At 37.7% G+C, this 16032-nt stretch overlaps 2 protein-coding genes across 2 annotated transcripts in view; both read right to left on the bottom strand.

Annotated features, from left to right (window-relative positions):
• The window catches only part of LOC113607274 (translation initiation factor IF-2-like), a 32448-nt gene extending 32051 nt beyond the window's left edge, over window positions 1–397 (bottom strand). Inside the window, exon 1 of the mRNA XM_027082477.1 lies at window positions 270–397. The gene's annotated coding sequence lies outside the window, so the exon portion shown is untranslated. The remainder of the gene's footprint in view (window positions 1–269) is intronic.
• LOC113607273 (uncharacterized) overlaps window positions 1–16032 on the bottom strand; it is a 253782-nt gene that overhangs the window by 107183 nt on the left and 130567 nt on the right. The window contains 1 exon segment of the mRNA XM_027082476.1: window positions 6178–6474. Coding sequence (XP_026938277.1) covers window positions 6178–6474 — 297 coding nt within the window.

Below are 16032 nucleotides of genomic sequence, written 5' to 3'. Positions count from 1 at the left end.
CACAGTAAGATAAGCAAAATGAGAAGATAGAAAAACACACAGCAGATGAAGGAGCAAGATAAAAACCCACCAGACCTAACAAATGAAGAGGAAAGAGGCAGTCTACCTGAAAAAGAATTTAGAATAATGATAGTACAGATGATCCAAAATCTTGGAAATAGAATAGACAAAATGCAAGAAACATTTAACAAGAACCTAGAAGAACTAAAGATGAAACAAGCAATGATGAACAACACAATAAATGAAATTAAAAATACTCTAGATTGGACCTAGGGATTGTCATACTGATTGAAGTAAGTCAGACAGAGAAAGACAAATATCATATGATATCACTTATATGTGGAATCTAAAGAAATGGTGCAAATGGACCTATTTACAAAACAGAAGTTGAGTCACAGATGTAGAAAACAAACTTGTGGTTACCAGGGGGAAATAGTGGGAGAGGGATAAATTGGAAGATTGGGATTGACATATACACACTACTATATATAGAATAGATAACTAATAAGAACCTACTGAATAGCACAGGGAACTCTATTCAATACTCTGTAATGAACAGTATGGGAAAAGAATCTTAAAAAGTGGATATATGTGTATGTATAACTGAGTCACATTGCTGTACAGCAGAAACTAACACAACATTGTAAATCAACTATACTCCAATAAAAAATTTAATTAAAAAACATACAATGAGATATCCCCTCAGACCTGTCAGAATGGCTGTCATCAAAAAGACAACAAATAACAAATGTTGGTGAGGATGTGGAGAAAAGGCAACCCTAGTGCGCTGTTGGTGGCAATGTAAATTGGTACAGCCATTATGGAGAACAATATAGAAGTTCCTTAAAAAATTAAAAATAAAACTACTATATGATCCAGCAACTCCACTCCTGGGTATATATCCAAAGGAAACAAAAACAACAATTGAAAAAGATATATGCACCCCAGTGTTCATTGCAGTATTGTCCAAAATTGGTAAGGTATGGAAGCAACCTGAGTGTCCATCAACAGATGAATAGATAAAGAAGATGTGGCATATACATACATTGGAATATTACTCAGCCATAAAAAAGAATGAAACTTTGCCATTTGCAACAATGATATGGATGGGCCTTGAGGGTATTATGCTTAGAGAAATGTCAGACAGAGAAAGAAAGATACTGTCTATTTTCAATTATATGTGGAATCTAAAAAATAAAACAAATGAATATAACAAAAAACAGAAAGAAACTCAAAGATTCAGAGAACAAACCAGTCGTTAACAGTGGGGAAAGGGTGGATGGAGAGGCAAGGTAGGAGAAAGGGGATTAAGAGGTACAAACTACTATATATAAAATGATAAGCAACAAAGATATATTGTACAGCACAGAGAAGTATAGCCATTATTTTATAACTTTATATTCAGCGTAATCTATAAAAATATTGAATCACTATGTTGTATACCTGAAACTAACATAATATTGGAAGTAAATCAACCATACTTCAAAAAAAATGTATGTAAAGAAATCACAAGACAATTGTATTTTAATAGTGGCGATGGTAAATGAACCTCGGTGGAACTAAGATTACTACAGTTCATTGGAAGTGGTAAAATGTTGATAACAGTAGACTGTGATAAGTTATGTATATATGCAACACTTTTAGCAACCACTATGTGAACCAAGCAGAACAATATATTCAAAAATGCCACAAATAAACTATGATGGAATCCTAAAAATTGTTCATGTAACTGACAGAAAAGAGTATTGGGAAACAGAAGAAACAAACAGAAAACAAATAATAAAATGGCATATTTAAGCCCTAACATAATAATTATTTCAAATGTTAACTATCAAAATATACCAATTAAAAGACAATCAGAGTGGATAAAATAAAAAGATCCAACAATGCTGCCATAAGAAATTCACTTAAATCAATGACAGGTTGAAAGTAAAAAGATGAAAAAAGGTACATTAATCAAAAAAGAAGTGGTTATACTGATATCAAAGTAGACTTCAGAGCAAAGGGAACCAATTTTACACAATCTTTTTAAGAATATAGAAGAGGAGAGACTACTTTCCAACTCATTTTATGAGGTCCATATTACCCTGATACCAAAACTATGCAAAGATAATACAAAAGCAAAAGCCCCAGCTCAGTATCTCTCATGAGTTTAGATGCAGAAGATCTGGACAAAATATTAGCAAATTAATATAGGAATGTATAAAAATTATACATTCCATATATAGTGCATGACCAAGTGGGATTTATTCCAAGTGGAGAAGGCTGATTCAACATAGCAAAAAATCAATTAATATAATCTACCATATCAAGGGGCTAAGGAAGAAAACATAAAATGATCACATCAATTGACACAGAAAAAGCCTTTGAAAAAAATCCAACACACATTTATGATTTTTAAAAAATATCTCAGCGAACTAGGATTAGAGAGGAAATTCCTCAACTTGAGTAAGAGATACTATAAAAACTCTACAGCTAACATCATACTTAATAGTGAAATATTGAAATTTATCCTATTAAGACAGGGAATAAGGCAAGGATATCCACTTTTCCCACTCTTAGTCAACACAGTATTAGAATTCCTAGCCACTGCAATAAGGCAAGGGAAAAAAGCATACAGATTAGAAAGGGAAAAATGAAACTGTCCCTACCTGTAGATGATATGACTGTCTACATAGAAAATCCCAAGGAGTCTTTAAAAAATATTCCTGGAACCGATAAATGAATTCAGCAAGGTCACAGGCTACAATATCAACACATAAAAATCAATAATATTTCAATATACTAAGAATCAACTGGTGGAAAATAAAATTAAGAACATAATGCCATTTATAATAATCCCTAAGAAAATTAAATGCAAAGATATCAAATTTTTAAATGTATAGGGTCTGTATCTTATATATAGAAATTTCTAAATAATACACAAAAATATTCTTAGAGATAATAAATTCAGCAAATTTTTAGGGTACAAGATCAACATACAAGTATCCATTGTATTTCTACAAACTAGCAATGAACAAGCCCAAATGAAATTAAGAAAACAATTCCATTTGCAATATCATCAGAAAGAATAAAATAATTAAGAAATATTTAACCAAGGATGTGTAAGACTTGTACAGTGAAAATTACAAAACATTGTGAAAAGTGGTTAAAGAACACCTAAAAAATCAGGCAACACCCTGTGTTCATGGATTTAAAGATTTAATATTGTTAAGAAGGCAGTACTCTCCAGAGTGATCTACAGATTCAATGTAATCTTATCAAAATCACAATGGCCTTTATTTTCCCCAAGAAATGAAACAGCTGATCCTAAGATTCATTTGGAACTACAAGGGACAGCAAATAGCCAAAATAATCTTGAAAAATAACACAGAGGACTCACACACCCCAACTTCAAAACTTAATAGAAAGCTACAGTAATTAAAGCAGTGTGATATTGGCAAAAGCACAGATGTATAGACCAGTGGAATAGAATTGAGAGTCCGGAAATAAACCTATACATCTAAGGTCATTTGGTTTTTTACAAGGGTGTCAAAGTCATTCACTGAGGGAAAGAATAGTCTCTTCAACAAGTGGTGCAGAGTGACAAAATATCCACATGGAAAAGCTTGAAGTTGGAACTCTTCTTCACACAAAACACAAAAATGAATTTGAAATGAATACAAAACCTAAAGGTAAGAGCAAAAGGTATAAAAACTCTTAGAAGAAAGCATAAAAGTAAATTTTTATGACCTTGGATTTGACAGTGGATTCTTGGGCATTACAATAAATTCATAAGCAACAAAAGAAAAAAACAGATAGATTGGATTACATCAAAGTTAAATACTTTTGTGCCGCAGTAGACACCATCAAGAAAGTGAAAGGCAACCTACAGATGGGAGAAAATACTTGTAAATCACTTATTTGATAGGGGTCTAGTATCTCCATACATAAGAACCCCTACAAGTGAACCACAAAAAGATAAATAACCCAATTTAAAAATGGGCAAAAGGCTTGAATAAACATTTCTCCAAAAAAGATATACAAATGGCCAACAAGCGTATGAAAATATGTTCAACATTAGTCACTAGGAAAATGCAAATCAAACCACAATGAGGTACCATTCAGACCCAGTAGGATGGTATAGTTTAAACAAAACAACACAAAACAACAAGTGTTGGGGAGGATGTGGAGAACTGGCAACCTTCGTACATTGTTTGTAGAAATGTAAAATGGTGTAGACAACAGTTTGGCAGCTCCTCAGACAGTTAGTCATAGAATTACCATGTGTCCTAACAATTCCACTCCTATGTATATACCCCAAAGAATAGAAAACAGGTATACAAATGAAAGCTTATACACAAGTGTTCTTGACAGCACTAGTTACAATAGCCAAGAGGTGGAGACAACCCTATGTCTATCAGTGGATGAACAGATAATAGAAACAAACATAGCCACACAATGGAATATCATTCAGTCATAAAAAAAAACAAAGTGCTGCTGTATGCTACAACAGAGAAGACCCTTAAAAACATGATGCTAAGTGAAAGAAGTCAGACACCAAAGGTCACACACTGTAATTCCATTTATATGAAATATCCATAGGTAAATAGGTAAATCCATAGAGATGGAAAGCAGATTAGTGCTTGCCAGGGTCTAGGGAGGGGAAGTGGGTTGTGACTGCTTAATAGTTGTGAAGTTTCCTTTTGAGATGATAAGAATGTCTTGGACCTAGGTAGAGATAAGGCCTGCAAAGTCTTGTGAATCTAGTAAATGCCACTGTATTGTACACTTTAACATGGTTCATTTTATGTTATGTGAATTTCACCTCGATTTAAAAAAAAAGTGGTATGGAGAACAGTATGGAGGTGCCTTCAAAAACTAAAAACAGAACTACCATATGACCCAGCAATCCCACTGCTGGGCATATACCCTGAGAAAACCAAAATTCAAAAAGAGTCATGTACCCCAATGTTCATTGCAGCTCTCTTTACAATAGCCAGGAGATGGAAGCAACCTAAGTGTCCATCGACAGATGAATGGATAAAGATGTGGCACATATATACAATGGAATATTACTCAGCCATAAAAAGAAATGAAATTGGGTTATTTGTAGTGAGGTGGATGGACCTAGAGTCTGTCATACAGAGTGAAGTAAGTCAGAAAGAGAAAAACAAATACCGAATGCTAACACATATATATGGAGTCTAAAAAAAAAAGGTTCTGAAGAACCTAGGGGCAGAACAGGAATAAAGACGCAGACGTAGAGAATGGACTTGAGGACGTGGGGAGGGGTAAGGGTAATCTGGGATGAAGTGAGAGAGTGGCATGGACTTATAAATACTACCAAATGTAAAATAGATAGCTAGTGGGAAGTAGCTGCATAGCACAGGGAGATCAGCTCGGTGCCTTGTGACCACCTAGAGGGGTGGGATAGGGAGGGTGGGAGGGACACACAAGAGGAAGGAGATATGGGGATATATGTATATGTATGGCTGATTCACTTTGTTATACAGCAGAAACTAACACACCATTGTAGAGCAATTATACTCCAATAAGATGTTTAAAAAAAAAAAAACAGTACCTGAAACAAAAAAATAAATAAAGGTGGGTATCAGGGATGAGGTGAGACTCAGGGATGTGTATTTCACAAATACTTGATAATAAAAAATACTGCTATTTTATAAAGGGAAAGAACAAGAAACAGAGTTAGGGATTGGGTAAAAGGTATGCTTTATAAACTACTGAGTCATTTTTAAACAGCTGACAATTTCATGTAAAAATCATGGTGTCAAAATGTCCCTAGAGACAAAATCTAGTTCTCTCTATATAATTTTGCTTGATTGATTTAAGATTGTTATATCAGAATGTCATGCAACTTTATGAGTATTAGAGCTAATGCTGTCCAGTGTCTAACATTCAGTGAGTGGGTCCTCACTGAATGGTAATTACTATGGAAAGGGCTTGAGGACAGGCCCCGCCGTCTTCAGTTCTGCCCCATTGCCTTTGCACAGGGCCAGACTGCAGAGAGGGAAGAGGGAGCCACAGCCTCTGTGGCTCTCAGACACGTGACTATGCAGCGTCTCTCCTGCAGGCTGTATAGGGCAGAGGTGGGCAGGGGACAGGAAAGGCAAGCAGCTGCACTGGAAGAGGGGGTACCAGGCCAAGTCTGATGACGATGGCATGTGAGCAGCTTACTTGGATTCCATCTTTACATGCATGCATCTTCCTTTCAAACTGGGCCAACTTCTTCAACTTCCTCCTCTGCATCTTCTCCAGCCACAGGTCATCTAAACTGATGTGTGAGTGCTGAGAGGTGCTCCTGGGTTGTGAAGGAGTCTCCCTGGGGACGTCCTCTGCAGAGATGAAGGGGAGGCTCCATGTCCCCGTCTCAGCAGTAGAGAATGGACCCTGAGCTGGCTCAGTGTGAAAAGCTTTCAGACTGCGGGAGCAACTGGGCTTCTTGCCTGGTTGTTCTTCCCACGGCATGTGGTTCTATAGAACAGAGAGGAGAACATAGCAAGTGAGCACAGTGTCCTTTCTCTGTTTAGTTTCTTTTGGGTATAAACCCATGTTTTGGTTAATCCCTAAAATACAGATGCCAGGGAAGTACTTTGTTCACAGTAATTTTGGAAAATGTGAAGATTAGAAACAAACCAAACCTTGTTTCTCTTAAAATTTCTACTCTCAAGACTATTTCAAAAAAATCAAGTCTTCTACCTTGATCAAAGAATTAGGTCTTGAAAGTAATTACTGAACTTGGCATGCTCATTAGAAACACTTTTTAAGGGTCAGTGGCTGGGGCAAAAAGCTCTTGCCTAAACAATACTGCCTGAGAACAGAATTTGAACAGAAACACACTCAGGCACTTGTTACTCCTTCTGTCTTGGCACGGACATTAACTAGATGTACTCACGCTGAACCTTCCTTAGGCGCCTGTGCTGCCTTCACTTTGTCCCGGGTTGCAGTTATCCACTCAGGCAACCTAACTGAATTTCAAAGTAAAATTTGTCCACACTAACAGAATACTTTGTCTTTGTGTTGCACAACCATCCATCTCTCTGTCCTTTGAAATCAACCCATCACCCTGGGAGAGGAAACCTTTCTTCCCATGTGTTCTTCGAGTCTAACAACCCTCCATCCCCAGTCCCACCCCAGTGGACACCTCCTTCACAGCACCTCTTTGGAATGTCATTCCCAAGCACTTTGTGTATACGATTTGGTGGAAACACAAGTGAAATTTCTCTTGACTATTTCAAGAGGCTATGTACATACACACAGACACACAGACACACACATACATGGAGAAAGAGAAGGAGGCAGAGGAAGAAGGGGAGACATAATTAGTACATAATGGTTTAGTGTACAGCCTGGGAACTGGGACTTTTCAAAGCTTGCTGGGTGATTCTAATATGCATCCAAAGTCGAGAATCACTGTGTATTTTTTTTAGCACCCAAATACTGCTCTAAGTTTAAAAAGTGCTTTTACTTAGTTCCCTCCCCTCAACTCCACTGTGAGCTAGAAACAGCTGGCATATTATCCATATCCTATAAATAAGGTAATAGAAACTCAGAGAGCTTAAGTGATGGCCTGAGTTCACACAGCTCTGTGTGTCATTATACAGTTGACCCTTGAACAACATGAGTTTGAACTGCATGGGTCCACTTGCAGATTTTTTTCAATAGCAAATAGGATCCATGGATGGTTGAATCTCTGGATGTGGAACTGTGGATACGGAGGGCTGACAGTTAAGTTACTGTATATTTAGATGTTCCACTGCACAGAGGGTAGGCGCTCCTCATCCCCACGTTGTTAACGGTCAGCTGTATTCTTCTGATTCTAAATCCCATGTCCTTTTCATGCTTCTACATTGTAAAAATTCCTGTTGTTTCATAGGTGGAAATAACAACTCCATAACTAAGCAAGGACCACACCTTAGCCTCGTTTATAACTCTCAAAGTCCCCGCAGAGGGAATGGATGTTAATGAGCGCATCTTTATGTGAGACTCTCTGGTGCATTTTATGTACAGTACGTAAAGAAGCTGTCCTCCTAAGGCTTTCAGTGAGTAAATGACATAGAGCTGCCTGGAAGGAAGCCAAGCCACCCTCAAGCTGGCACTTCCACAGGAACGTGCTTACTGCCACTAGAGATGAGCTCACTTATTTTCAAACAAAAGAAAACTTGGACTTTTTCAATGCACCATCCCCTAGGTTTCTGCCAGCCTGTACCAGAGTTGTTGGCTGGGGCCTCTTGATGCCATCAGTGATAGTTTTATCCTCAACTTTTTCTTTATCAGAATTTTAGAACATTATCATTTTCATAGCTTGGTTATGGGCCTTTAGAGAGAATTCTGGCTGGTGAATGGTGTCCTAAGTGTCCTTTGTTTTCTGCCTTTCTGATGGAAAAGAGCTCTCCTCTCTTCCAACTTCTCCACCTTGGGGGTGCTACTAGGGCAATATATCTGTTTACTCACCAAGGAACTGTGATTTTCTCAGGAAAAAAGGTCTTTGTTCTAAGGCCATTAATTAGAGCAGTATTTGTAAAGCCACCAGCAACACCCAGTATGGTGGGCAGCCTCTAAGATGGCCATCAAAAGACTTCACCACCTTGATGGGGGCCCTTTTATGAGCTCCTCCCCTTGAGTGTGAGCTGGACGTAGTGACTCACTTCTAATGAATAGACTTTGGAAGAAATGACGGGATGTCACTTCCAAGATTAGGTCATAAAAAGGTTGTGGCTTCCATTTGGGGGTGCCTCTCATGGACCCCTTGCTCTGGGAGAAGCCAGATGACATACTGTAAACAGGGCCATGGAAAGGCTCATGTGGCAAGGAACTGATGTCTCTAGCCAACAGCCAGCGGGGATCTGAGGCCTGTCAACAGCCACCTGAGCAAGTGTGGAAGCAAGACATCCTGCAGTCCGACCTTGAGCTGTGCACAGCCCCTGCCAACATAGTGACTACAGCTTGTGAGAGACCATGAGCCCAAGCTTACTCAGCTGGTTCTACAGCAACAGGTAACTCCTACTCCTGGGAACTTGCTAGAGCTGCAGACTTATAAAGCCCATCAAGACTTGCAGATTAGAAATTCTGGGGGTGGGAAATGCCCACTTAAGGGATTCTGATGCAAGGTGGAATTCTCCGATTGAGAATCAGCGTGCTGGAGAGACAGGCAAATAAGAGAGAGGCAAGGTGATCAGGCTGTTCTGGTGCTCCTGTGTGTCCTAGGGTGGAGGGTCAGGGAGCAGACTTTGGGGTTAGGTAAGCTGAGTTTGAATCCTGGCTCTGGCTCTTACCAGCAGTGTGACTTTGGGCAAGTAAGTTTCCTTAATCCCCTTTTGTTTCTTCATCTGTAAAATGGGAATACTAATACCCTCAGAAGTGTTATGAGAATTAAATGAGATAGTGCACATAAAACACATAGTATAATGCCTGTCACATTCAATACATCAATATATAGTAGCCAATATTATTGTTTTTGTTAATAAGTAGACAGGGCTGAGATGGCTGAGGTGGTGATGGAGTCCTTTCTCTCCGGAATGATTTATTTTCAGATCCCACCTGAGAACGTCACTACAAAAATACTACTTAGCATTCAACTCATTCTATGATTTTTCATTATTTTGGGGAGGCTTTTTTCATTTTTATTGGGAAAAATTTCTACAAATTCTCTCTGTAGTGTTGGGCAACACAGATTCAGTTTATTCAGCTTGCATCCCGGTAAAGTAACCTTGTTACCCACAAATGAACAAGGTGTTCTCCTAATGTGTTTAATGTCATTCCATCAGCCAACACAGGCAAGGCAGATCAAAATCCATTACCACGTAGTGCAAGGTATGTATACATTGTCTTATGAAATGAGAATTTTCAGAATAAAGAAGAGTTCCAATAGGTAGTCAACTTCCTGACTTTCTCAAGCCTTTCTTGAGCACATGGTGTATGCCAGACAGCACTGCAAATGCTAGAGATTCAGCATAGAACAGAACGAAGCTTGCTGCCATGGAATTTTTTAAGCAATGGGAACTCGAAGATGTACAAAACAGAGTCCCAGCTCTCCAGATGATAAAGACATATAAATGCATAAGCTTTCTTTACATAGATTAAAAGTAGATGGTATATGGGTGGTCCTAGAGATTATCATACTAAGTGAAGTAAGTCAGACAGAGAAAGACAAATACCATATGATATCACTCATATGTGGAATCTAAAAAATGGTACAAATGAACTTATTTACAAAACAGAAATAGGCTCACAGACATAGAAAACAAACATGGTTACCAAATGGGAAAGGGGCAGGGGATAACCTAGGGATTTCGGATTAACAGATACACACTACTATCGTATACATAAAACAGATAACCAATAAGGACCTACTGTATAGCACAGGGTAAGTGGATGCAGAAAGGGCAAATGATTTAGCCCAGCATAGGATGCTATCTAAAGGAAAGGAGTTATCAGAGACTATGCAGGACAGGGGCAAGTCCTAGGGAAACACACAGAGGTTTTGGTTTAAAGTCTGTGTGTGAAACTGTGGCCCTCAGGTAACCTCCCTTAGCAGGTCCAGCCTAGTTACTATGCATACTCTCTTTTGCATTTCCCCTCTCTCCTCCTCAAATTGCCAGCCAACTTAAAACACCAGACACTTATAATTTCGAATAATTGAACAAGAGGATCCAGATTCTGGGGTAGCAGACTGGCTGACATACTTCTCCCTATTTGTCTCACTAAGTACAGCTAAAATCTTGAGACATTCTATATGAAACAAAAAGATGAAGACTCTGGGGCTTCCCTGGTGGTGCAGTGGTTAAGAGTCTGCCCGCCGATGCAGGGGACACGGGTTCGTGCCCTGATCCGGGAAGATCCCACATGCCGCGGAGTGGCTAGCCCCATGAGCCATGGCCGCTGGGCCTGTGCGTCCGGAGCCTGTGCTCCACAATGGGAGGGGCCACGACAGTGAGAGGCCCGCGTACCGCAAAAAAAAAAAAAAAAATGAAGACTCTGAATGGTAGAGAGAAGAAGGTACACCAGCTAGGGATCCTAGAATGCAAGGAACAACACACCAGTGAGTTCCCTAAGTTTTCTCTGCGTCATATATTCCACTTCATATATAGGTCCTCATATATAGGTCCTGGAGAAAGTTGCAACCTGGAAATACCACTAGGCACAGGCATAAAGTCCCAACAAAAGCCTGCTTTCTCTACCCAGAGGAGCAGACTAGCAAGACAGAAAACATTTAGATAAGAACTGCCCTACTCTAGCATGCAACATCCCCTCATTCCCTGCCTTCCTCACCAAAGCACAAGTGGGAACTTCTGACCTCATCTATCTATAATGAGGCACAATTCTCTCCCAGCCAAATGGTGTCAGGAAGGCCTAGAGGGCTGGGATGTTGATCCCCTTCCAGTGGTAATGGGGCTCTCTCCCATGGTGTCTTCCATGCAGGGCAGTGAGGCATCCCTCCCCTGCCCCACTGGGGTGATGTAGGAGGAGACCTAGTAGAAAGCCAGGACTTTCACCACCATCTAGCATTAACAAAGTCTTCCTACCCCATGGGGTACATTAACAAGTCTCCCTCTGAACCATGGAGGTGTCAGTGGAGTTATAGTAGAGAACCTCAACTCCTGTTCCCACCCATCAGTAATGAGACACCCCTTCCTGCAACAGGTTGTCAATAGAGGCCAAAAAAAGAACCTGGTATTTCACCTACACCTGGCAGTAATGAAGCAGTGCCCACTTTTCCCCACTGGGGTGGTGTTAGAAGTGGTCTGCAAAACAGAAGATTTAAATAAGATACAGTGACTCAAAACATACTACCCCAAATATGCAGAATAAAACAGAAATTCACTAGTCATACCAGGATTACAGAAAATCTCAACTTGAATAAGAAAAAACAGTCAACAGATGCCAACACTGAGAAGATGCTGGAATTATCTGACAAAGATTTTAAAGTAGCCATCAAATAATATTTCAACAAGAAATACAAATACTCTTAAAACAAATGGAAAAATAGAAGATCTCAGAAAATAGAAAATCTTAACAATAAAATAGAAGATATAAAGAATAACTAACTAGAAATTATAAAACTGAAAAATGCAATAACTGAAATTTAAAAATTCAATGAATGGGCTCATGGGAGAATGGAGAGGACAGGGGATCACTGAACTTGAAGATAGAACAATAGAAATTACACAATATAAACAAAAAAGAGAAAACAAACTGAAAAAAAAAAGGCTCAAGGCCCTGTGAAAGATAAAGAAAGATCAAATACTAGGGTACTGGAATCCAAAAAAGAGAGAAGAAAGTAAGTGGGGGTGAAAATGTAGTCAAAGAAATAATAGTTAAAAATTTCCAAAATTTGGCAAAAGACATGAAACTACAGATCTGAAATTAGATGAACTCAAAGAAATCTACATGAAGAAACTTCATAATCAAACTTCTGAAATCTAAGGACAAAAAAGACAAATGTTGAAAGCAGCGAGATAGAAAAGACACCTTTCCTGTAAGGGAAAAGCTATTTAAATGACATTATCAGAAACCATGAAGACCAGAAAGAAGTGGCCCAACATTTTCAAGAGTCACTCATCAAGAAAACAATTGTTAATGCAGAATCCTATATCCAGTGAAAATGTTCTTCAGAAATGAAGGAAAAAATCAAGACACTCTCAGAGGAAGGAAACTGAGAGAATTTGTTGCCATCAGATATACCTTTAAAAAATGACTAAAGGAAGTTTTGAAACAGATGATAAAAGAAAGCATCTTGCAACAAACATTGGGAAAAAACGGACAATGTAAAGAGTAAAAATATGGGTAAAAACAACAGACATTCCTTCTCTTGAGATTTCTAAAGTATGTTTGATGCTCAAAGCAAAAATTATAACATTGTCTGATGTAGTTCTCAATCTATTTAGAGGAAATATTTAAGACAATTATAAACAGGGTAAGGTAAAGGGATTTAAAGGGAGGTAAGGTTCCTACATTTCACTTGAACTGGTAAAGTGTCCACACCAGTAGACCATGATAAGTTGTACATGTAGAATGTAATACCTAAAGCAACCACTAAAAAAATTATTAAAAGAGACTCAAGTAAGCTATAATACATAAAAATGGAATTCTAAAAAATACTCGAATAGTGTATAAAACTGCAGAAAAAGAACACAGAAATGATAAATATGAAACAAAAATAATGAAAAATAAAAAGGCAGACTTAAGCCCTAACAATTACTTTAAATATAAATGGTAAATAGTATATATAAAAAGATCAATTAAAAACAGAGAAGGGCAAAATGGATTAAAAACAACAGCCAACTATATTCAGGCTATAAGAAACTCATTTCAGATATAATGATATAGGTAGGCTGAAATAAAAAGGATGGAAAAAGTGGTTGGCTAGTGAGCACCTGAGTAAAACCAGCCTGAATCTGTAGGTCTGGAAGAAAACACAAATTTGAGTTTTAGTGTCACCTTGTAGAAAACAAAAGGGAGACTGTCACGCCAGATGGTGTTTTGCAGGATCAGTAGAAGGCATAAAAACTTATGAAATCTTCCAGAAGAGGGAGTAGAAGCATGGAACAGGTATGTTCATAGAAGGTCTGAGAAAACGTCAGAATCACTAGCAGGCCTGACAGCAGGTATTTCTCTCCTGAGGGCAGTTAGAAAAGACTGGAGGAGGTGACCGCTACTTCAACTTGAAGATAGCAACACAAAAAATCAAGGAACATGAAAAATCAAGGAATCATGACACCACCAAAGATCACAGTAATATTCCAGTAACCTATCCCAAAGACATAGAAGTCTGCAATTTACCTGATAAAGATTCAAAATAGTTTTTAAGGAAACTCAATGAGCCCCAGGAAAACACAGAAATATAATTCAACAAAATCAAGAAAACAATACATGAACAAAATGAGAAGTTTAACAAAGATAAAAATCATTAATTAAAAAAGGAACCAAACAACTCTCAACAAAGTGGGTATAGAGGGAACATACCTCAACATAATAAAGACCATCTATTACAAGCCCACAGTAAACATCACATTCAATGGTGAAAAGTTGAAAGATTTTCCTCTAAGATCAGGAACAAGACAAAGATGCCCACTTGTATCACTTTTATTCAACATAGTATTGGAAGTCCTAGCCACAGAAATTAGGCAGGAAAAAGAAATAAAAGGCATTCAAATTGGAAAGGAAGAAGTAAAACTGTCATATTTGCTAATGAGTTGATGTTATATATATAAAACCCTAAAGACTCCACCAAAAACTTTTAGAACTAATAAATGAATTCAGTAAAGTTGCAGGATACAAAATATACAGAAATATGTTGCATTTCTATATACTAATAACAAACTAGCAGAAAGAGAAATTAAGAAAACATTCTTATTTACAATTGCATCAAAAGAATAAAATACCTAGGAATAAATATAACTAAGAAGATGAAAGGCTTGTTCACTGAAAACTATAAGACTTTGATGAATGAAATCAAAGAAGATAAATGTCACAAATAAATGTTAAGATGTTTTGTGCTCATGGGTTAGAAGAACTAATATTGTTAAAATGGCCACACTACTTATAGCAATCTACAGTTTCAATGCAATACCTATCAAACTTCCAATAGCTTTTTTCACAGACATAGCACAAATAATCCTAAAATTTGTGTGGAGCAACAAAAGACCCCAAATAGCCAAAGCAATTTTAAGAAAGAAGAACAAAGCTAGAGGCATTGTGCTTCCTAATTTCAAACTATATTACAAAGTATTGTAATCAAAACATTAGTGACATAAAAAAAGACACATAGATCAATGGAACAGAATTGAAAGCTCAGAAATAAACTCACTCATGTATGAGCAATTAATTTATGACAAAGGAGCCAAGAATATATGGTGGGGTGGACAGTCTCTTCAATAAATGGTGTTGGGAAACTGGACATCCACATGCAAAAGAATATCATGCACCATACACAAAAATCAACTCAAAATGGATTAAAGGCTTGAAGGTACAACCCAAAACCATAAAACTCCTGGAAGAAAATGTAAGCAGTAAGCTCCTTGACATTGGTTTTGGTGAAGATTTTCTTGGATTTTACACCAAACGCAAAGGAACAAAAGCAGAAATTAACAAGTGGGACTATATCAAACTATAAAGTTTCTGCACAGCAAAGGAAACCATCAATGAAATGAAAAGGTAACCTATTGAATGGGAGAAAGTATTTGCAAATAATATACCAGATAAGGGGTTAATATCCAAAATATATAAAGAACTCATACAGCTCAAAAACAAAAAACAAACAAAAAAACCCAACAACCATTTGATTAAAGACCTGAATGCACACTTTTCCAAAGAAGACATACAGATGGCCAGCAGGTACGTGAAAAGATGCTCAACAGACTAATCATCAGGGAAATGCAAATCCACACCACAATGAGATATCATCTCACACCTGTCAGAATCATCAAAAAGATGAGAAATAACAAGTGTTGGCAAGGTTGTGGAGAAAAGGGAGCCCTTGTGTACTGTTGGTGGAAATGTAAACTTGTACAGTCACTACAGAAAACAGTATAGAAGTTCCTCAAAAAATTAAAATTAGAACTACCATCTGAACCAGAAATTCCACCTCTGGGTATTCGAAGAAGATGAAATCACTAACTTGAAAAGATACATGCACCCCTGTGTTCACTGCAGCATTATTTACAATAGCCAAGATATAGAAACAACCAAAGTGTCATTGATATATGAATGGATAAAGAAAATGTGGTATATGTATATACACAATGGAATATTATTTAGCCATAAAATAGAATGAAATCTTGCAATTTGTGACAACATAGATGGACTTTGAATGCATTATACTAAATTTTCAAGATAAGTCAGACATAGAAAGATTTATGATTTATTTTATGATCTCACTTATATGTTGAATCTAAAAACAAAAGCTCATAGATACAGAGAACAGATTGGTGGTAGCCAGAAGTGGGGGATGGAGAGGTGGGTGAAAGAAGTGAAGGGAGTCCGAAGGTACAAACTTCCAGCTATAAAATAAATAAGCCATGGGGATATAAT

This window comes from Aethalodelphis obliquidens, unplaced genomic scaffold (genome assembly GCF_003676395.1).
Source record: "Aethalodelphis obliquidens isolate GAN/ISIS:26980383/991018 unplaced genomic scaffold, ASM367639v1 scaffold47, whole genome shotgun sequence".
Taxonomy (NCBI): Eukaryota; Metazoa; Chordata; class Mammalia; order Artiodactyla; family Delphinidae; genus Aethalodelphis; species Aethalodelphis obliquidens.
Note: the sequence above shows the minus strand (reverse complement) of the source record. Positions and strands in the feature narration are given on the sequence as shown.